This window comes from Labeo rohita, chromosome 10 (genome assembly GCF_022985175.1).
Source record: "Labeo rohita strain BAU-BD-2019 chromosome 10, IGBB_LRoh.1.0, whole genome shotgun sequence".
In the NCBI taxonomy this organism is placed as follows: Eukaryota; Metazoa; Chordata; class Actinopteri; order Cypriniformes; family Cyprinidae; genus Labeo; species Labeo rohita.
Window position 1 is genome coordinate 18,501,299 of NC_066878.1, and position 24,339 is coordinate 18,525,637.

General features: G+C 35.9%; 1 protein-coding gene across 3 annotated transcripts in view; it reads right to left on the reverse strand.

The window, feature by feature from the left end:
• rc3h2 (ring finger and CCCH-type domains 2) overlaps positions 1-11,048 on the reverse strand; it is a 31,675-nt gene extending 20,627 nt beyond the window's left edge. For 2 of the 3 annotated variants that reach the window (XM_051120691.1, XM_051120689.1), the window contains exons 1-3: positions 10,802-11,048; positions 4,741-5,044; positions 1,467-1,584 (exon numbers count right to left, since the gene is read on the reverse strand). In XM_051120691.1, the coding sequence (XP_050976648.1) occupies positions 1,467-1,584; positions 4,741-4,971 (349 nt within the window). In that variant the 5' untranslated portion in view covers positions 4,972-5,044; positions 10,802-11,048. Of the gene's footprint in view, positions 1-1,466; positions 1,585-4,740; positions 5,045-8,295; positions 8,676-10,801 lie in introns of those variants that run through there. The other variant, XM_051120690.1, reaches the window with a different exon arrangement.
• Positions 11,049-24,339: the final 13,291 nt, after the last annotated feature.

Below are 24,339 nucleotides of genomic sequence, written 5' to 3' on the forward strand. Positions count from 1 at the left end.
TTTGTTTTTTTTTTTTAGTGTCTTCTGCTGACCAAGCCTGCATTTATTTGATCCAAAGTACAGCAAAAACAGTAAAATATTGAAATATTTTTACTATTTACAATAACTGCTTCCTATTTGAATACATTTTAAAATGTAATTTATTCCTTTGATTCCTAAGCTGAATTTTTAGCATCATTACTCCAGTTTCATGATTAAATTAGCATTTTAATTTAGAAGAACAGCATTTTTCTAAAATAGAAATCTTCTGCAACATTACAAATGTCTTTATCATCACTTTTGGTCAGTTTAAAGCATCCTTGTTAAATGAAAGTATTAATTTCTATCATTTCTTTTCCAAAAAAGTAGTGACAAAAGCTTTTTTTATTTCAGATAAATGCTGATCTTTGGATCTTTCTATTCATTAAAGAAAATACTCAACTGTTTTAAATATTGATAATAATAATAATAAATGTTTCTTGAACAGCAAATCACTGAAGACTGGAGTAATGATGCTGAAAATGTAGCTGTGATCACAGGAATAAATTACAGTAAACATATTTCACCATACTACTGTGTATATTTACCTATTTACACATGTTATATGTGTATTATATATCTATTTACAGTTAAACTACGATTGTATATTATATTCTCCGAAGTCAGAATATCATTAATGCCTTTAAATGGCCTATCAGTTGGTTTGTCTCACAGCTCACCTACTAACACACTATATCCACTACTGATCCTACTTCCAGGAGCTGCTGAACATCATGAGGGTAAAAGTCTCATGAGTCTTATGGCTACACCACAGTGTAATAGAGGAGGTTTGGCAGATGAGCCCTGTTATGAGCTCAAAGCTCAATGAGGAGTTTAAGAGATTTAGCCTTTAGCGTTCCTCTAGTCCGCTGTGAGGAGTAACTTTTATTGCTACTTCAATAAAACACTCAATTGAGTCCTGAAACAGACTTTTCTACTCACAGCAACTGAGAACACAAGCGGCCTGAAGCTTTACTGCTCGTGGAGACCAAGTGTTTTATTGGCCTACAAAGAGCCATTCTTGTGTTCAACACAGCGGGAAATTATTCTGTGAATAATAAGTAACGCCAGCATCTGATATGTAATAATGCACGCAAATGCACTGGGTAGGTTATAAAGTGCTTATTGATTTCATTTTACTTTTATAAGGCATTACTAAACATTAATGCATATTGTAAACATTTACTGTTTTTAGTGTATGTATTGCATATAAACTACCTGCATGTTTTTCTCTAGATTCTGTAGTGGTCTTTGGGTTTCAGTGCTTTTTTGTTTTTCACACTGACGCAAACTTCTCCAACCACAGACAGATAAAGCACACGTACCCACTGAACAACAGGAAATGTTGCGCCTTTCAAACATGAGCTCATCAGCCGCAAGCCTAAACAATAATGCAGCACTCGCATACTGTGTTGCTGATCTACCTGTATCACTTTCTTTACACTCACCTTTTCCTCCACTGATTGGTTTGAGATACAGCGCCAGCTCCTCCACACAGATCCTGCACACTTCATAATGTCTCGTGTCTTCAACACTGCCCACACTCACAATCTCTCCCTCCGGAACCTGCAAGAAAAAACAAGCATTGGCAGATATGAAACACCACCAGAAGAGTCTATTTATGACATTGTGACGTCAGTGATCAACAGCATAAAGATCACTGGTGAAAACTATTCGATGGTATTGAAGGCATTAGATGGTAATGAAGAAAATTATTACATAACCCCAAACAATAAAAATGAAAGAGTTCAATTAAATGTAATAATTTGCATTATGTTAGTGATATGTTATATGTTTTATGTTATGATAATAGCTTTCTCATGCAATTCTAAGTTTATATCTTAATCTGATTTTTCTTGCAGTTCTGAGAAGAAAAGACATTACTCAGAGTTACCTTTTTATTTTTAATTTCAAGGAGAAAAAAATGAATTTTGAAATATGAACTCAGAATTTTGAGGGGAAAAGATATACACAAAGATATAAATTGCGATGAATACACTTAGGCCTGGATTAGGCCATAGTTCAGTTAGGACATTTAAGTAATTTTTATAGATGAGCCTTATAGCCTTATCGATGAAAAAAACATTACCAGTGTGCATCCTGAGACAAAAAAAATGCACTGATGTATTTTAAGATCAGTCAGTGCAAGCTTCTTTTAGCTAAACAGCTCAGATTTACATTTTAGTCTGGGACTAGGCTTAAGCCTTGTCTGTGAAACTGGGGATTAGAATTACAAGATATAAGATTCTGAGGAAAAAAAGTAAGAATTGTGAGATATAAACTCAGAATTGTGGGAAATTCTTTTAGAATTGTAAGATACAAACTTACAAAAAGTGAGAATTGTAAAGTATAAAGTCAGAATTTTAAGAAATAAATGAAGACATAAATTGTGAGAAATACACTTAGGCCTGGTTTCACAGACAAGATTAGGTCATAGTTCAATTAGGACATTTAAGTCATTTTTATAAATGAGAAAAAAACATTACTGGTGTGCATCTTGAGACAAAACAAAGGCACTGATGTATTTTAAGATCAATCAGTGCAAGCTTCTTTCATCTGAAACAGCTAAGATTCACAATTTAGTCTGGGACTAGGCTTAAGCCTTGTCTGTGAAACCGGGAGTTAGAATAATAAGATCTAAACTCAGAATTCTGAGGAAAAAAGTGAGAGCTGTGAGATATAATCAAAGATTTGTGAGATATAAACTCAGAATTGGGGGAAATACACTTCAAATTATAAGACAAACTCAGAAATCTGAAGAAAAAAGTGAGAGTTGTGAGATATAATCACAGAATTGTAAGATATAAACTCAAAATTGTGAGATATAAAGTCAGAATTGTGGGAAATACACTTTTGTGAATTATAAACTCAGAATTGAGAGAAATAGAATTAGAGATATAAACTCAGAATTTAGAAAAACAAACTCAGAATTTTGAGGTGGAAAAGTCAGAACTGTAAGAAAGAAACTCAGAATTGTGAGGAAAAAAGTGAGAATTGTGAGATATAAACTCAGAATTGTGAGATATAAAGTCAGAATTTTGAATGGAAAAGGTCAGAAATGTAAGATATAAACTAAAATGTGAGGAAAAAAGTTAGAATTGTGAGATATAATCACAGAATTGTGAGATATAAACTCAGAATTGTGGAAAATATACTTAGAATTACAAGATATAAACCCAGAATTATGAGATATAAACCCAGAATTATGAGATACAAACCCAGGATTATGAGATATAAACCCAGAATTATGAGATATAAACCCAGAATTATGAGTTACAAACCTAGAATTATGAGATATAAACCCAGAATTATGAGATATAAACCCAGAATTGTGGAAAATATACTTAGAATTACAAGATATAAACCCAGAATTATGAGATACAAACCCAGAATTATGAGATACAAACCCAGAATTATGAGATATAAACCCAGAATTATGAGATACAAACCCAGAATTATGAGATACAAACCCAGAATTATGAGATATAAACCCAGAATTATGAGATACAAACCCAGAATTATGAGATATAAACCCAGAATTATGAGATATAAACCCAGAATTATGAGATACAAACCCAGAATTATGAGATACAAACCCAGAATTATGAGATATAAACCCAAAATTGTGGAAAATATACTTAGAATTACAAACCCAGGATTATAGATAAAACCCAGAATTATGAGATATAAACCCAGAATTATGAGATACAAACCCAGAATTATGAGATATAAACCCAGAATTATGAGATACAAACCCAGAATTATGAGATATAAACCCAGAATTATGAGATACAAACCCAGAATTATGAGATACAAACCCAGAATTATGAGATATAAACCCAGAATTATGAGATACAAACCCAGAATTATGAGATATAAACCCAGAATTATGAGATACAAACCCAGGATTATGAGATATAAACCCAGAATTATGAAACCCAGAATTATGAGATATTAAATACCCAACCCAGATTATGAGATATAAAATTATGAGATACCCCAGAATTATGAGATACAAACCCAGAATTATGAGATATAAACCCAGAATTATGAGATACAAACCCAGAGATATAAACCCAGAATCCCAGAATTATGAGGGAGATACAAACCCAGATATAAAACTCAGAATTATGAGGGGAAGATATAAACTTAGAATTCTGAGAAAAAAAGTGAGATTTGTATGATACAATGACATAATTGTGAGATATAAACTCAGAATTGTGGGAAATATACTTATAATTACAAGATATAAACTTAAAATTCTGAAAAAAAAGTCTAAATTTTGAGGGAAAAAAAGTCAATTATCACATATAAAAACTGAGAACTGTAAGATATTATCACATAATTGTAAGATATAAACTCAGAATTGTAAGTTATAAACTTATAAATTATAAATTCAGAATTCTGAGAAAAAAAGTCAGAATTGCAAGATATAAACTCAGAATTGTCACGTATCTTGCAATTCTGACTTGTTTCTTAGAATTGAAATTCATATCTCACAAGTTTCTCCGAACTGTAAGACAAAAATTGTGAGTTAAAAAGTCGCAATTACCATTTTAAATTTTTTATCAAACAACTATTGTAATTCGTTTCTTGTGTTAGTTTACTTTTCATTTCAATCAACAAAAACCTCACAGCCTAGAAAGACAGCACCACTGGATGTCCTGAGCTATTCAAAACCTCAAAAGCAATCATATCAATCATATCAGCATGGCCACTCACCGGCGCCCCCACCAGCTGCAGGAGGGCACAGTTGACAGGCAGCACATCAATGTCGGTGCTAATGGCCGTCTGGTCAAAAGGACAGGCCTTGCGGTGCAGTTTGTGCAGGCAGGTCTTGCAGACGGTGTGCGAGCAGCCCAGACTGATGGGCTTGTGGCTGCAGGCGTCAAACTCATTGTAGCAAATGGGGCAGGATAGAAACTCAGTCCATTGAGCTGCCTGCACCGGCATCCTGTGACCTCCAGGTGGAACAATCACGCTCAGGTAGATCGCATGACGCCTCGCCCCGGCGCCTTAAACACACCTGAGGAGAGAACAAGATATTGAGACCCATTCAAAAATCAAGCATACACACAAATTTATTAAACCTGCATACCAAGATTTTCGTGCAAAAAATCACGATTCACCAACAACATTTGTACTAAAATGGCCTTGCTTGAGACTCTATAGAAAGTATCACACATTTTCTCAGAGTGACGAAAAAACTGTGTGGAAAGCCCTTATGTGGAGATGGTCTGTGCAGGATTTTTTTATACACACAGGATTTTTTTATCGGGCACACAGTCATTTATTTAGAAAACTCAAAATTCATTAATATTAGAACAAGGTTAACGACAAATTTATGTGCGGAGACATGTATTACGCTTTGTGAGTCTTTTTATGAGTCTTTTTGCTATATTTATTGTGGTGGTGCTATTTGTTTTTCCATCTAACACTTTTTTTTTACTTGTGCCAGCTGCTCAGTTCATTAAAAAACAGCTCATCTTTTTCCACTTGTGGCAATTGCACGACTCATTAAAAGAACCAATTTCTTTGACTTATGAGAGTCATTTGTTTGTGAATCGGACTACAAAGGTGGCACTGTTTGTTTTTGCATGGTTAGTGTTTTTTTTTCTTGTGCCAGTTGTTTGGTTCATGAAAAGAACCAATTCATTTGACTATCAAGAGTGAATTGGACTACATAGATGGTACTGATTGTTTTTGCATGTGTGTGTGTGTTTTTTGCTAGTTTATCAGCTCATTAAGAAAACCAATTCATTTTATTTTTACTTGCTTGATTCATTAAAAGAACGAATTCATTTGAAAAGAGTCATTTCTTTTTGAATTGGACTACATAGTGTTGTTTGCTTTTGCGTACAATATGTGTGTTTTTTTTCCACTTGTGCCAGTTGCTCGATTCATTAAAAGAATCAATTCATTTGACTTACAAGAGAAATTTTTTCATGGATTGGTCTACATAAGTGGCACTGTTTGTTTTTGCATGCAACATTTTTTTTTTTTTTTTTACTTGTGGCCATTGCTTGATTCATTACAAGAACCAATTTATTTTCTTTTACTTGTGCCAGTTCCTTAATTTATTAATAACCAACTCATTTGACTTATAAGAGTCATTACTTCATGAATCGGACTACATAGGTGGTGTTGTTTGTTTTTTGCGTATAACTTTTTTTTTGTACCAGTTACTCGATTAATCAAAAGAGTTATTTTAGTCATTCCAGTAATTTTATTCAATTTATATTGACTTACAACAATAATTTCTAAATGGATTGGACTACATAGGTGGTGCTGTTTGTGTTTGCATGCAATATGTATTTTTTAAAACTTGTGCCAGTTGCTTGATTCATTAAGAAAACCAATATTTTTTAACTTGTGCCAGTTGCACAATTCATTAAAAGAACCAATTAATTTGACTTATGAGTAATTTGTTTGTGAATCAGACTACATAGGTGGTGTCGTTAGATTTGTTTTTGTTTTTTGCATATAACGTTTTTTTTTTTTTACTTGTCCCAGTTGATTGATTTATTGAGAGAACCAACTCATTTGAATTATAGAGTCATTTCTTCATGAATCAGAGTTGTTTTTATGCATTTTTTTTTTTTTTACTTGTGCCAGTTGCTCGATTTATTGAACCAATTCATTTTTTTTTCACTTGTGTCAGTTGCTTGATTCATAAAAAGAACCAATTAATTTGACTTATAACAACCAGTTATGAATCAGACTACATAGGTGGCGCTGTGTGTTTTTGCATGTAAAGTGTTTTTTTTTTTTTTTCTTGTACCAGTTACTTGATTAATTAAAAAAGTCATTTTACGAGTTATTTTAGTCATTTGGTAATGGTAATTGTACAGCAATCTACTGGTATTACTGTACTGGGCTATACTTCATGAATTTAACTACATAGGTGGCACTGTTTTTCTTTTTGTTTGTTTGTTTGTTTGGTTTTTTTTGTGCCAGGTGCTCGATTCATTAAAAGAATCAATTCATATTGACTTGCAAGAGTAATTTTTTCATGGACTGGACTACATAGTTTGTATGTTTTTTTTTTTTTTTTAACTTGTGCCAGTTGCTTGATTCATTAAGAGAACCAATATTATTTTAAACTTGTGCCAGTTGCATGATTCATTAAAAGAGTCAATTTATATGACTTATAAGAGCCATTTGTTTGTGTATCAGACCACCTAAGTGGTGCTGTTTGTTTTTGCATGTAACACATTACTTTCTTTTTTTTTTCTTGTGCCAATAAGAAACCCTTCAGAACATCCTAGCAACCACCCAGTAACATCCAGACATCATGGCGCTCATATTTTCTTTAGAGATACTCATTCTCTCTCACTTCCTCGCCCTCTGATGTCATTTCTCATTGCCATCAGCTTTCAGCTCTAGGAATAAACTGTCTTGCACTCACACTCATTCATGTTCTTCACCTCTCCATTCACTCAACCCCTCCCTCACGCTTTCTCTAGAACCCTTTATTTGTTCCTGAATTTGTGCTCTTCAGGGACTTCCTGAGGGACAGAAGATGGAGCAGATAAGAGTGATTTACAAACAGCCATCAACACTGTGTGGATTAAAACCCTACATTAAAAACACTTCACAAACCCCAGCAAAAATAGGGAGAGGAACAGCTGAAAATTGACTTTATCTTCACCAGCGCCTCATGGATGGCTCTTGTCGGAAGGTGTAAAATTACAGCGGCAAAAAAAATCATTCATTCCCATACTTGGACACTGCAAAGAGCTTCAGCTGCCGTGCAACTGCTGTTCTAGCACCTGCTGACCAAACCCCCTCGACTGATGTCTGTTGCTCCAGTAAAAGCTTCGGTGACACTTCATACCCTGACAGAACTACCATGTCATGCAAAGTTATGCAAGGGCCCCTACTGCTGTTGAGAATCAATCATTTGTCAGGGAGGAACTCATGCTTTTGGCCATGTGGGCACTACTCTCTTTCAGTACGTTTTATTCATTAAACTCTTAAAAGTACACCAAAAATGTCTTGTAAAGCATAAAAATGAATGTCAGTTCATCTTAACTGTTAAAAAGCCATCATGTACAATATTAAAACTAAAAGGCGTAAGTTTATTCTCAACGTAAGACCGCATTTTTACGCAATAATAAAACAGAAAGCATATAAACGGCATTAGTTTTAAATACTGTTCTATACAATCCAGCATTTTAAATGCAACATTAATAAAAGAAATACGATGAATAAACTTACACCTGAAGTAGATAGTAAGTTATTCCACATACATTAAACATTTATGCAACTACGCACCATGTAAGTGAAACATCCACAGCGTCGCTCGATTCCTCTCGCTCGAGTCATATTTCCACGCTGCTGCTGAATTTAATGTCGCTGGGTTCACGCGTGTGACAAAACGTGTTCGTGGGTTTGAATAAAGTTGCGGTGGTGGGTTTCGGGGCGTGATTCAGTGATTCATGGTCACGAGGAGAATCACGATGATCGAGGGAATTCTATTATTTACACGCCCACTACTCCAAGCGAATCACGCGAGTGAACATCATCACTCATGTGTGTTATACATGTTGCATTTATACTTAATTACAAATGTATTAATACAAACATAAGTCGCTAACGCGAAATGATTACACATCAAGTACAGTATTTGACAGCTTGGCTATTACATGACGCAGCAGTTACGTTTTAATACGTTTTTAAATAATACAGGCTAAAATGGGTTTGTTTGAACTGGGCACGTCATGTGTGTAACGTGGTGCAACACACACACACACACACACACAAAATGCAAAAGATCACTTCAGACTCATAAACAGGAAATCACTTCACTGTCTTGTAACCATGTGACTAGGGTACAGCAGAAAATAGAAACTCTTAAGTTAAACAGGAAAATGATTGTAATATTAACATTATTATGAAAGTTATTTACTATTTCACAGTCAACTAACGGGTATTACAGAGCTTCAAGTTCAGGGTAAGTAAACCTACACACTGCTAAACTCCTAAATTGTCAACTAAATATTTCACTGATGTGCACATATGACGTGAGTATACAAAGGTGTAAATATTTAGAGTTATGTCAACCCTCTTACATCTCAACCAACAAACATCAACAACTCAGCCTGAGACAAAATATAAAAAATTATAACTTTCAACAACACAGTTTGCACCTGGTGCCACGGTCCCGTTTCATGGAAAGCATTTGCTCCAATATATTGACAGGCCCAGAACCTGAACCCTAGGAATGCTGAGGGGTAATGGGTGCAAATGTGCGCTTGAGTATATCTTTAGGTCACTGTGACCCCAAAGTTGGAACATCCTGTCCTTGTCATCTCATACACCTCCTCTGTCTTCTTACTTCTACACACGTAAACCATGTCGACCCACCAACTGAAACACGTTCAGATAGACAGCAAATCTAATTTAATTTGCAATGGCAAAACTGTACACAGAGCATAAAAAGAATTCACCAAAGTGATGGGTCGATTTCTCAACTTCAGTTAACTTTTCAACCGCTGTGGTCTGAATATCAGCAAGAACATTTAGTTTACAACTAGTTCTAAGAACGTTACTATTAAGATACTATCACTATTAAGCAACTCTGCTATTAAGAAAAAACGTTTACAAATGTTCTCTGAATGTCATTGTGGGAACATTACTTTTGAATGTTCTCTAAACGTTCTGAAACAATAGTAACATTTAGAAAATGTCAGTCAGACAAACGTCCAACTAAAACGTGTTAGGAAAAAGAAAAACAAAATTCTAAACGTCACTAAAAGAACGTTTGTTCATAACTTTAAAAGAATCTTGCCAGAATGTTAGCCAACGTTCTGAGAACGTTCCAAGCTCCATTACCTGCGGCGTCCTGACGAAATACTATTTTTATTACCATTGACTGCTGCTTGCCATGTTGGTTACGCCTAAAAATGACCATACTGTAAAAATATTTTGTCAGGTAACGTAAAAATGTGGTAACGACTGAATTAACTGGATTTACTCAAGTTAAAAATGATTATAATTTAATATGACTGACTGATCTTGAGACTACAGCGATTTAAGAATGGATTTAGGTAAAAGCCCCCACAAGGTAGACACCACCATCATGGTAACAACAATGCATTTGTAGCCTTACACTGTATATTGAAACCGAAACTACTTAAATGTATTGTCTTTTAATGAAAATATTGCGTTTTGGTATAACGTGTCTTTCAAATAAGAAGAAATACTTGCATCATGATTAGTATACATGGAAGATGAACACTATAATGGCTTGGGTGGATCGAATGAATGAAACGTGCAAGAATCAATTGTTCTTAAGACGCGGAAGTCTGTTTGAGCGCGAATTGTGCTTGATGGTGTTGTGCAACTTTACTGACAGCTGCGCACCTATAAACTTATTCTGGAACAGATAAACTTTAAACAACGTGGATCATCAGGTTCACAAAATAAACATGAAATTCTTGGCCTTGCATTCTTTTCAATATTAAAATAAAGGTATTAAATCATATCTAATAAAATATTCAAAGCACACCATGAATACTCCAAGCGCAATAGGCGAAATTGGCGACAATTCTCGCGCAAATAACTAGCTGTGCAACAAACTTAAAGCAACGCGACATGCTGTTGCTCATGCATCACTGTCCATTTGTTTTCACGGAGAAAGTTTGAAAAAAATAATTTTATTTACTATAGAAATTATGTTGCATAATGATTTCGCGCAGATCTTTGAGCAGCGCGCGCCACACCAGCTATCCTCAATAATACTTCCCAATACTGTCAAAGTCGCGCGTCTTGCACTTACCGTAGGCGATACAGAGTATCATCATAACCGTCCATACTTTATGTGCACTTCGCCATCAAGAGCAAATTCTTCATCGCATTCAGTTATTCGCAGCTGAGCCGAACTTGTTTTTCCTGATTTTTTGGCGTCCTTTTATTCCGTCCGGGCATCACATTAAAGCATATATGTAATTTCCAGAGATTTGGGAGCGCATTCCCTGACAGCGCGACATGTTCAGCATGAGCAGGTACACTCCCATGACCGTCAGCGAATATACGAAAACTACTATGACGAAGACGTCTGTTTAAGTATTAAAAAGCCAAGCGCTAGTCATTGGATGACAACAACATGACGTATGCGTTACCTAATCTATATTCATGAGCCAAACATTCACCTGTCCTGTACAAAAAAATAGGCACAAACCTGTCACTCGGGCGGTATTCTAAGGTAGAAAAGCTAAAAGTTATATAATTGTACCTTATTTTATATATTATTACCTTAGAGGTAAATATTATACTTGTGGTTCATTAGGGAAATAATGAGAAGAATAAAAAAGTGCAGTAAACGGTAAAACTGTTTGCACCACAAACCAGTGTGTGCTCATAATTAAGATAATACATTAAAATAATATGGTAAGACTCACCAATTTATGATATCAAGCAGCTAAAGGAGCTGTTTTTTGCAGCTAAAAATAGCTGGACATGAATGAGACCGGAAGCCAGACACATACATTTACAAATGGCCGTGCCCGCTCGTACCTGAAGAAAAGGGTGGATAGTAGGTACCTAGCCACATTTTGTCTGAGAGTGTTTTTCTCACTCAATTCTTAGAAAGTTATTGCGTCCGGAACACAAATTGATCATTCGTATGACAATGTGTGGTTGTTGTTGTTTTTAAAATCGTATATGTTTATATATGTATATGCATATGTGGCCCTGGACCACAAAAACAGTCTTAAGTCGCTGGGGTATATTTGTAGCAGTAGCCAAAAATACATTGTATGGGTCAAAATTATTGATTTTTCTTTTATGGCAAAAATCATTAGGAAATTAAGTAAAGATCATGTTCCATGAAGATATTTTGTAAAATTCCTACTGTAAATATATGAAAACTTAACTTTTGATTAGTAATGTACATTGGTAAGAACTTTATTTGGACAACTTTAAAGGCAATTTTCTCAATATTTTTATTTGTTTGCACCCTCAGATTCCAGGTTTTCAAATAGTTGTATCTCGACCAAATATTGTCCTATCCTAACAAACCATATATCAATGGAAAGCTTATTTATTCAGCTTATTTATTTTCTGTATAAATCGCAATTCTGAAAAATTGACCCTTATATTTTGTGATCCAGGGTCACATATATATGTTCATATATGTATATATATATATAAATATATAATTCATGATTGTTGTGGGTTTGTTTCTTTGGTTAATAACTATTTTAATACATATTTTACAACCAATTAGCATTTATGCTGCCTTTAGAAATTCATTAAAAAGCAAGATTTCTGTTAATATTTGGAATTATCTCATAATTTGTTAAAAAGACTATTGAGGGTGGCAGATGTAATAAAAATCGCATTTTTCGTTTTCCTCATCAAAAGCAATAAAATAATAATTGATGAACCTAACCGCAATCTTTCAAAACTACGCTCCGTATTAATTCCTTACCATTCCCAGTTTTACTCTCCAAAGTTACCAAGCAACCTTCTCATTACCTAATTAATATTCATCAGCCAAGCCTTCGCCATACTAGGATTCGTAACTTGAAAGATCCGTCAAGCAGTGAGATTCAGACTCCATATCACTCCGCCGCGGATGCTCGCATCCCAAATTGAGCAGTGGATGCGCTTGTTTTAACTTCAAATGACTCGGTTGGATCCTGAAACTGTGCTGTTTTCAGCAGAATATCGTAGAGGATGTTGTTGTTGATTATTAAACGGGGTACTATTTTCATGTAGGGGGCAAGGATAAAGATGTAAAGGGGCAAAGCCGGAACAAGCCGCTTTTCGAGGCGTAGGCTGCATGTATTTTAAAGAGACAGAGATGCTTTAGTTGAACGACAGGGGATCATGTGGATCTGTTTGTACATGCACCTCGGCGAAATATGAAATGTAATGAGTCCTGGAACGATTTGTAAACTTGAGCATTTTGAAATGGCCCATAAGGATTCATTTGCCTCGATTCTATAAAGAGCATCCTCATGGGAATCTACTGTATAGACTTCTGCCAGTGAAAGAATCCTTTGACCAATAGGCTCGTTTGCAACAGTAATGCTCAGCCCATGAGGCGGCTCTTTTGAGGGAGTGATTTTTGTAAAATCATGCTGATGTTTTTTATTTGTGTGAACTCAAGCGTACACTTTCTGTTCCTGCTTCACTCATGAGTTGAGTTGAGTGGAGATGCTAGATACAGTAGCAGGTGCATTGCATGATAGCTGTGTGCTTAAATAGACTCGATTTTTACAAAGCAACAGGGCATTATGCCATGCATTATTGTGCAGTATTCAATATAAAGTGTTTATGCCATTTATTGGCATAAACACTTAATATAAAATACTGCACAATATTAGGGTGATATGTGGTGCAAATGTATGTATCATGTTAACACATTTATGTATGTATCATGTTAACACATTTACCCCCATTCACTCACTTTTCATTTGTATTACAGTAAATCCCAAGTGAGAGAGACATTATTGATAAGGACGTTGGCGACACCTTCTGGCCATAAATAGACACTGCAGTCAGTCATACTGTACACACGGTATTTATTCTACAGGATTGTACTGCTAAATCTTTCGGTTTCGTGTTTTTTAAATTTCGCACTGATTTACAATTATGAAAGTTTTCACCAAAAAGTACTAAACAGGGCCTGAATCTCAAAAATTAAAAAAAAAGGTAACACTATGCACCTTATTCGTCTATGCGAAAGTAAGCCTATGGGCGAGACTTCCGGTTCATTAGCGCTATATGAAAATAGCGAGAAGAATAACAACGTGCAGTAAACGATAAAACTGTTGCACTACAAACCAGTGTATTCATGATTAAGATAATACATTAAAATAACATGGGAAGACAACAATTTGCAATATCAAATAGCAAAACAAACTGTTTTGTACAGCTAAAAATAGCTGGACACAGATGAGACCAGAAGCTATTATATTTTTTCATATAAATGTTTTTTTTTTTCTTTAAAACATCTAACAGATCTTCCACCCTAATTTAAGACTAATTTAAGGAGAGAAAATAGAAAATAAAATTAATTTAATATTTTAATGAATTAGCATTTAATTAAAAATGTATAAACTATTTAATTTGAATGAATTGCTTTTACAAACCTTAAGTATACAACTGGAGAAAAGGTTCATTACAACATAAGGGGGCGCTCTTTATACACGGTGACTTGAAGATCTTTTTCTTTTTTGGATATTAATGGGTTCTTTCATCTCTCTGCCGATCTTTTACTATGGTTCACTGGTGCACCTTACATTGTTACAAAGCTGCTGAACTCTGCAGCTCCTTTAAAGTGTTTGTTTGGACAGTGTTTTTTAGCCAGCGTTTGGTCTTTTGATGTAGTTTCTGCATTCCAGGTGACTGAAAGAATATCTGGCAATGGGATATCCAGTCACCTGTTTTAGAAATGATCCATCTAAGGACTAGTTCATCCCAACTCATACAAGTTGTAGATGAATTATTTTTTTTCATCTGAACAGATTTGGAGAAATGTATAGCCTACATCACTTGCTCACCAATAGATCCTCTGCAGTGAATGGGTGCCGCAGAATTAGAGTCCTAAATTAACGACTTAAAGGGAAAAGTTGTGTTTGCTTTTTACTTTTCAGTTAACCTTAAACCTTTGCTTCCCACTAAAATACAAGTCCATAATCCATAATATTGCTTTCTCCAGTGAAAAAGTCACCTCGTCTGTGGAAACTGTATCTATATTCTCACCAATTCCGATTATATCCACATTTTACAAAAACATCTTTTATTTACTTATTTAAGAATGATTCCAAAAACAGTAGTTGCATCAAACATTCGCAATTACTCTGGACATTCAGTGCTCAGCTATAAAATCCTCACAGAAAACTACATTTCAGTGCAGGATTTGTAATGTAATAGCTGAGTAAAAAGACGTTGCAGTGGCCAGTCTCTCTCTCTCGACCACAATCACTTTCCAAGCCCATTCTTCACCTAGAATACGATTTCCATGACAATGTATTATTAGCCAAGCAAAGGCATTCAGAGCTGGACAAGAGATAATTACAGAGCTGCTCAAATCAGTTTGAGGATAGAATGACACAGGAACACTAATGACACACGTACACTGTTTGAAGACGGATGCTTTGAGGAAGCAAATGTTACCTAAAATCTGACTGGAAGCAGAACACAACTTTGCATTTGTTGCTTTGTAGCTTGAAGGATGTGTAGTGACACAGGTAAATCATTAGAACGAAACACAAATCATTAGAACGCGCATGTACAGAGTCTGATGGATTGCTGAGAGAGCTTCCCTTCTCAACTGCAAAGAGCTGTCAGATCTAGAGACTCTATTATTAGTGGTCCTTTGTGTGTTTAAGGGAGTTTTCGTGCGTTTTCTTGATCTCTGTTAAGCCCCTCAAGACAGGTTTTTCAGGTGGAAATTATTTAGGTGTAACATATAGTAAACATATAGCTACTATGACGATCAGCGCTATCATCGCTATGAACAGAGGCATTGTAAAATAAAGCATTACCCCCTATTTTCTTAGTGTGAGGACAATAGTAAATAATCTAAAGAACATTTTTCAACTAATTAGAACCTTTTGTGAAATTTTATGGATGTTGAAGGTTCTTAAAGGAGAAGTCCACTTCCAAAACAAAGATTCACATATAATGTACTCCCTTGTCATCCAAGATGTTCATGTCTTTCTTTCTTCAGTCGTACAGACATTATGTTTTTTGAGGAAATTTCTTTATGACTGAACAAAGAAAGACATGAACATCTTGGATGACAAGGGGGTGAGTAAATTATTTGTAAATTGTTGTTCTGGAGGTGGACTTCTCCTTTAATGAAACCATCGAAGAGACTTAAAGGCACTTTTTTAACAGTTGGTATTCATTTGTTATATGAATCACAATAATCAAGTGGGTGGTTTCTGTCATTATCTAGCTACTTGTATGTTATTAATAAAAACATCTGTTTGCACGTCTGTGGTATGAGTAATGTATGTGATGACAAATGAGGATGACGGGATGATAGGATGATGATGACAAAACGCAAATCTCTTCAAATAACGTTGCTAAGCTCCTGTGGTTGCTAAATAGACTCAAGCTAACCACAGATCTCACTTCACTCAACATCTTAAACCATTATGCCTAAAAACGCAAATGAATTTCAGAGGGAACATGTAGCTAGAAAATCCTAATTTATGACTAAACAGTGAACTATGGTCCTTCCAAGTCTACTGAGCTTCAGTGGCTGCACACACAAATATTGGGTAAAATAGTCCACACTGGATGTGGCGCGATGCGACACAACATGGCAAATCCCAGACAATAAACTAATGCCTTGTTCTATTTATGATATACTGACACAAAGTAAATGATTTGCAATGGTTGCTTTGTTGTGTCCTGTGTACTTTAGCTGTCATAGCTGTTGTGGCCGTATGAGGTTTTTCTTGGAGGTTATCCACCTTTTTCTTCCCGTAAGAACGGGCATGGCCATTTGTACACTGACCAAAATTATAAATGCAACACTTTTGTTTTTGCCCCCATTTTTCATGAGCTGAACTCAAAGATCTAAGACTTTTTCTATGTACACAAAAGGCCTATTTCTCTCAAATATTTTTCACAAATCTGTCTAAATCTGTGTTAGTGAGCACTTCTACTTTGCCGAGATAATCCATCCACCTCACGGGTGTGGCATATGAAGATGCTGATTAGACAGCATGATTATTGCACAGGTGTGCCTTAAGCTGGCCACAATAAAAGACCACTTTAAAATGTGCAGTTTTATCACACAGCACAATGCCACAGATGTCACAAGTTTTGAGGGAGCGTGCAATTGTCATGCTGACTGCAGGAATGTCCACCAGAGCTGTTGCCCGTGAATTGAATGTTCATTTCTCTACCATAAGCCGTCTCCAAAGGCGTTTCAGAGAATTTGGCAGTACATCCAACCGTCCTCACAACCGCAGACCACGTGTAACCACACCAGCCCGGGACCTCCACATCCAGCATCTTCACCTCCAAGACCAGCCACCCGGACAGCTGCTGCAACAGTCGGTTTGCATAACCAAAGAAATTCTGCACAAACTGTCAGAAACCGGGGACAGGGAAGCTCATCTGTATGCTCGTCGTCCTCATTGGGGTCTCGACCTGACTGTCGTAACTGACTTGAGTGGGCAAATGCTCACATTCGATGGCATCTGGCATTTTGAGAGGTGTTCTCTTCACAGATGAATCCCGATTTTCACTGTACAGGGCAGATTACAGACAGCGTGTATGGCGTTGTGTGGGTGAGCGGTTTGAGATGCCAACGCTATGGATCGAGTGGCCCATGGTGGCGGTGGGGTTATGGTATGGGTAGGCGTATGTTATGAACAACGAACACAGGTGCATTTTATTGATGGCATTTTGAATGCACAGATATATAGTGACGAGATCCTGAGGCCCATTGTTGTGTCATTCATCCACGGCCATCACCTCATGTTGTAGCATGATAATGCACGGCCCCATGTTGCAAGGATCTGTACACAATTTCTGGAAGCTGAAAACATCCCATGGCCAGCATACTCACCAGACATGTCACCCATTGAGCATGTTTGGGATGCTCTGGATCAGCGTATACGACAGCGTGTTCCAGTTCCTGCCAATATCCAGCAACTTCACACAGCCATTGAAGAGGAGTGGACCAACGTTCCACAGACCACAATCAACAACCTGATCAACTCTATGCGAATGAGACAGATCTGACAGATCTGTGAACAATATTTGAGAGAAATAGGCCTTTTGTGTACATAGAAAAAGTCTTAGATCTTTGAGTTCAGCTCATGAAAAATGGGGGCAAAAACAAAAGTGTTGCATTTATAATTTTGGTCAGCGTAAATTGTATGGGTCTGACTTCCGGTCACATCTGTGTCCAGCTATTTTTAGCTGTACAAAACAGCTTGTTTTGCTTCTTGATAGTGAAAATTGGTCTTACCATATTATTTTAATAAATTATCTAAATTATGAACACATTGGTTTGTAGTGCAAACTGGTTTACCGTTTACTGCACGCTGTTATTCTTCTCTTTATTTCCATATAGTGTATAATGAACCAGAAGTCTCACCTATAGGCTTACTTCCATATTGAAGAAAACGGTGGATAGTCATGTGACTTTTACCTGTGCCAAGTGAGCTGTAAATGTGAGAAAACTGTTTCCATTGCATTTTCAAATTGCCTGAAAACCACCTCATGTAGGTGTAAAAACTTTTTTGATATATGGGAGTTTTTGCAAAATTGACAAATCTTCAATTCGCAATTTCAGTTTGCACAATTTGAAGGGTAATAGAAATGCAACTATTGTCATGTGACCTATGCCGTAAGTGGTATTGCTTCACAGCCATTCACATTTCCTCTCCTGTGGCCAGTGTTGGGGAAAGTTACTTTTAAAAGTAACTTCCTAAAAAAGTAAATAATTGCATTACTTTTTATGAAAAAAAAAAAAGAAAGAAACACAAATGTTTGTTTATCTAAAGTGATTTTTGCTTATAAGTATAGCTGAATGGGATCATTGAAGGTCAGCAGAACACATTGATTAATAAAATAGGATTAAATACATAAAGGATATTTAACATTTAATCTGTTACGGAGGGAACAAGGCAAGAAGCAGGTGGATCCAAATGCAAGCTTTTATTGAATCGAGACAAAGACATCAAAACAGCAGGCAGGGTTGAATATTGGCAAACAGGTATATAAAGACAAGACACAAGAGTAATCCAAGGCAGGCGAGGGTCGATCAATGGTTAACATAATCCAGGGGGCTAGGTAAAAGGGTAATCCAATAAACATGCAAGAGTTCCAGGGCAGGCAGCGAAACAGACAAGACAAGAAAACTAGGCTAGCATACAAGACTTAGAAAACAAGGCAAGAACAAGAATAATCTAGACACAGGATATTTGGAGATAGCTCCGTAAATCTGCTAACACTAGGAGAGTGCTAAATGCAATGCAATACCCAGAATAGTGGGAAGGGCCTCATATTTATACTGTTCATGATTGGTTGCAGCTGTGTGCGTGGTGAGTGAGGTGGAGCATGGGAAATGTAGTTCAGGATGAAGTGCAACAGTCTGTGTAATGTGAAATGGCAAGGCAACATCTGGTGGCGAGCAGACTGACGAACAGGACCAGATTCGTGACATAATTATTGCAGGTTTGTCTCATATTCTGAGTTTGCATTTCCCTTTTTTATTGATTTTTACGAAAACTGAATCTGTTTTTGTGAGATGAGTTCACGTGTTAGTCTAGAACTACAGTAAGCATCATCACACTTACTCTGAACTGAGCCTGATTTCTCTCAACAGGGGGACAGGAGAGCTGTCAGTCAAAAAATGGAAAAACATAGTAAGAAAAAAACTCTATTTTCTTGTAAATTAAAAATGTGTTATTTTACTAGTTACTTTGAAAAAGTAATCTAATTACATAGCTTGCATAACTTATAATGGGGTACCCCTCAACAATTCCTGTGGTCTCATGGGATAAAATCGAATGTCAGTGAATGACATACCACCTTTTTCACGTATGTTTTTTTTTCTTACCATGTAGGGAAGCATGTATATTCGGATTTGGACTGCAGCCACTATATATATATATATATATATATATATATTTTTTTTTTTTTAAAATTTGTGATTAAACTGTAGATATGAATGTATCCTGTTTACAATAAGAAACATTACCATGTGGTAATCGCTATACAATTTTGGGAGTGACTGAACGTTTAGAGGACTCATTTCATTAATTATGGTCATCTTTCCTAAACCTTTGTGTACGTATCCCTTGAAATGCTGTCTGTGTTGTTCTTTACTAGCATCTGAAGGAGTTAGAGAGTGGACCTACAATTTTCACAATTGAAATAATGGTTTATCCTGCACATCTGTCTAGACTGTGCTTATGTAAGACTGTTATCATAGTGTAAGCCTGTGCTAATCTTAGCGGTGGAGCTAACAACACCAGTGGTTTTTAAAGGATTAAAAGCTCTTTAGCAACAATAATTTGCTGGGTTTTTTTTTTTTTTTTTTTTTGTATTATAGTCCTTATTCCACATGTTGTTTTGGCAGGAGAGTATTGATGGATGTGGGGTGTTTTCCCTTATAAATCTCCCTTATAAAGTTTATTATCTCATTTCAGGGTAGCCGGAGAGTTAAAGATTACCGGTAACTGTTGTATGATACATGGACATGCTTGTGTCACGGTGGTTGATTTTATTTTTCAGCCATTTTAATTATGTTTGCTTCACTGGTTAGTGTGCGTCATTTAGCTGTGATCTTTCATATGAAGTTTTTAATCAGCTGCTCACATGCTAGCTAAATGTCTCCCTCACTCTTGCGTATCATATTAAAATAGAGTCTGGTTACATTTTGGCAGAAGTTCATATGAGCACATTATTGTCTACTCCACAACTTGACTTAAGATTAATTAGTGGTGTTTAGCATCATTAATACTATTGTTTAGATCAGACTTGCAAGTCAGTCAATGGCAATAGAATTTTCTTTCTTCTTTCATTTATGGCAAGCAGCCATGTGGTTTTAACTTCTGCTCTATATTCAGACTCACAAAAGTCACCAAAATAATTTTTGGTGTTTGATGAACAAACTTAACGAGTTTTCTGACAAAGACTTTTTTTTTAAAGGGGTCATCGGATGCCCATTTTCCACAAGTTGATATGATTCTTTAGGGTCTTTAATGAAAAGTCTATAATATACTTTGGTTAAGAATTCTCAGTGGTAGTGTAAAACAACACCCTTTTTACCTTTTCAAAATAAACTCTGCAAAAATCATCCCGTTCTAGTAGAGGTTGCTTTAAATGTTAATGAGCTCTGCTCGCCCCGCCCCTCTCTTCTGTCTGTGGAGTGACGAGCCTGTTTACTTTAGCCGCATTTAGCCACTAAACTTGCTAACTAGCATGTTATTAGGAAAGGCAATCGCAAAGATTCATAAAAAAATCCTTATACTCACCGACAGGCATCTGAGAATGGCAAATAACCAAAGCAGTCTTACCGTCATTTTTCTCGTCTCACAGCACCCCTCCACCACTCCGACTTCTCACGTTCAGCCCATTCCTTCCCCGGCGGGGGGGAGCGTTTTGGGTTCGGACCCCTCTTTCCGGGGCAAGGGCAGTGCCCCGGGCTCGGGAATGATTATCGAGCTCAGAGCCCTCTCCCGGACAGCACGCCAAATACGCATAACCTTTACTCAGTTTATTATATGTAAGTGTGAACTTGTGAAATTAATGTTCAAACAACATGTAAAAGTGAACTTTGCATCCGATGACCCTTTTAATCAAATGTAAATGTCCCAGTCACATTTTCTTGTTAAATAAACATACTTACACTATCAGAAAAAACTATGAATCTCTTTTTATATATATATTTACATTCTATTTATTAAAGCCAAGTATGAATCTCATGAAGTTAGTGTTTTTAAGCATTTTAAAGTTTTCCAAAATAATAACTCAAGGCATGCAGTGACACTTTAAACAATGTATTTTATTAGTGAACTTATGTTCAGCTATTCTTGTTAATAGTTAACTTTGAACTATGTTTGATTATTTCGGATCATCAGTCATCAAAGCTTGATAAATATTGGTCACAGACTCTGAGATTTACTTTAAATTTCACCAAGCTGATTACTCACTAAAAAGACTCCCTAAACTCCCCCAGATCATGTTTTCATGTCATTTTAAGTCTTATTTTGATGTAACGAAGTGGTCATATACAAGTATGTGAGGTGTTTACTTACTTTTTAAAATTAGTCTTTACATTAACGCTATTTTATTGTTCATTCAGATTGATTTGCCAACGTGGAACGCATATGAACACAAGAGGCGGGATTTATCGCATGAACCAATCACAGCCAATCATAACCAGTCATATCCAATCATATCAATAATTCATTCTCAATTACCCCCCACAAAACTCACCACACACTTTAGGGTGTCTGTTAAAACTCAATAAGCTCAGGGGAGGCGAGAGAGACAAGGACTCCCGCTGTAACTTTACCTGCTGGTGTTTATTGTTGGACAATGTTTCTTTAGAAAAACGAGCGATTTATTTACTTTTTAATGTTATGTTTTGTAATATTAGCATTGTTTTAGTTTTGTACTACAGTTTTTTTCTCATCCAATATTTTGTGGAGGTACTGCCTCTTATAGCCTTTTTGTAAAATCACCATGAGAAGTGTCGTGACCAGAAACATGTACTCAGCCCTATAATGCATGTCACTGATGTGCTTGGGCCCGTAATTGCTGCTTGCTGCTGTATTATTAGACCTCCATACCTATTTACAACGCTTATCTGCTTAACATTTTTGCACTTGCACTATTTCCTCAAAGTTTTCATTAAATGCACGCAATCCAGTTGTGCACTAAAGACCTCAGCGAACTAAACCAGAGAGAATAACATCTCTTTTCCGCACTGAGATCGAGACTTCAACTTTGAGCCAGCACTCATCAATAATTACACAGACACCATCATACAGTATGACTTCAGAACGCAGGTGCTAGCTTTAGCGTAGCCATACATCAGTCCAAGCTGGACAGCTATAAGGGGCAACACAAAAAAGACAGAGTCAGCAACCTGTCTACTAAAATCCCAGCATTAGAGAATTGACAGGCTGTTGTAAACGGAGGGGTCTGACAGATGTGTAAGTGAGCTTTTGAGGCATCATGCATGTCAGTTTGTTTGTATTAGGTTAAGGGTGTGTCACGGGAAGTACATTCACCTTTTTCCTTCAGTACAAATCCCCTGCTGAAGAGTCGTGTTTCCATGAAAGAATGGATGTTTCTTCATAAGAAACAAGAAAGCCTTTTTTGCCATAATTGCACTGATCATTTTTGACCCTGATTAGTATCCACAGAGACTCCTTTCACTGGGAGGAACAACAAATTACATCGAGTTAGGACAGTGGTTAGGGAAATGCATGATCTCAGCCATCACTGAAGACATATTTCCCACACTTCACCACAGCTGTGCTGTTGTCTAATGTTCCTGGTTCCATTTCCATGGATTTTAGAATGTTATTTTGGCCCAAATATATTACTTTTTATTATTTGTAGCAGAGTCCATCTCAAAGTCTCTGTTCCCATTTTGGATGGCATCAATGACATCATATACATTATAAAAGTATGACCTTACCTGTAGCTTTCGGAAATTAAAAAAAAAAAAAAAAAAAAAAAAAAACACTGATTATTTTCAAGGCTAAATAATCTCAATTCAAGTCGAACCCAATCATACTTAAACATTTAAAGAATTCACCAATTTTGCAGAAATCACACATACCACAGATTTCAAACAATACAGTCGGATATCATGATACTAGCATGTATAACCCCCCCACATTCCAGAACATTATCACCTAGCCCTCATGCATCAAGCACACATTTGAGCAAACAAGTTAAGCCCAGAAAAGAAAACAGAACCAGTTAAGTATATTTTAAAATGTAGTTTTAAATATTGCAAGACAAATAAGTAAAAATTCTCAAAGAAATCATTCATTTTTTAATTCAACTTGAGCTAATCATTTACTGTAATAATCATTTAATTTGGAGTAAAACTAAAAATGGTAACAAATAAGACATTAAAAATCAGTATTATATTTTGTCACTGACAAAAATGGTCAAAATGTTATGTTGTTAACAAATGAGAAGTGCAATTCATTTATGTAATGTGTAAGGTGCACAAGCAAATTTCCTACTACTCTAGCCAAATGTTGTAAAATTACAAGCTCAAAATCTAATTTAATCAAAGTATTTAACAGTTCCTTAATATCTGTGTGATCTACACATATTACTAATCACAAAATATTTTAGACATTTTACTTACTTGCATGGTGATTTATCCAGTCCAATAAAAAAAGGTGAAGTCTCTTGAAGTGCGCAGGTTGTGTAAGTTTACGGCCAGGTAACCAGAACTATTTACAAAATATACCACCCAACAACATTGCAGAACTGAAAGATAGGACCTACTAGTTGTGTAAATGTGATATTAAAAGCTAAAAAAACAAGTACAGGTTCATTTTATTGGAGCCAAAACGAACGTTGTAATATTACAACAGTGGGTCTTACATGGTTAAGTGAAGATTATGTTCAATGAAGATATTTTGTAAATTTCTTACTGTAAATATATCAAAACTTAGTACTTAGATTAGTGAAATGCATTGCTAAGAACTTCATTTGGACAACTTTAAAGATGATTTTCTCAATATTTTGACTTTTGTGCACCCTCAGATTCCAGATTTTTCAAGTAGTTCTATCTCACCAAAATATTGTCCTATCTTAACAAAACATCAATGGAAAGCATATTTATTAAAC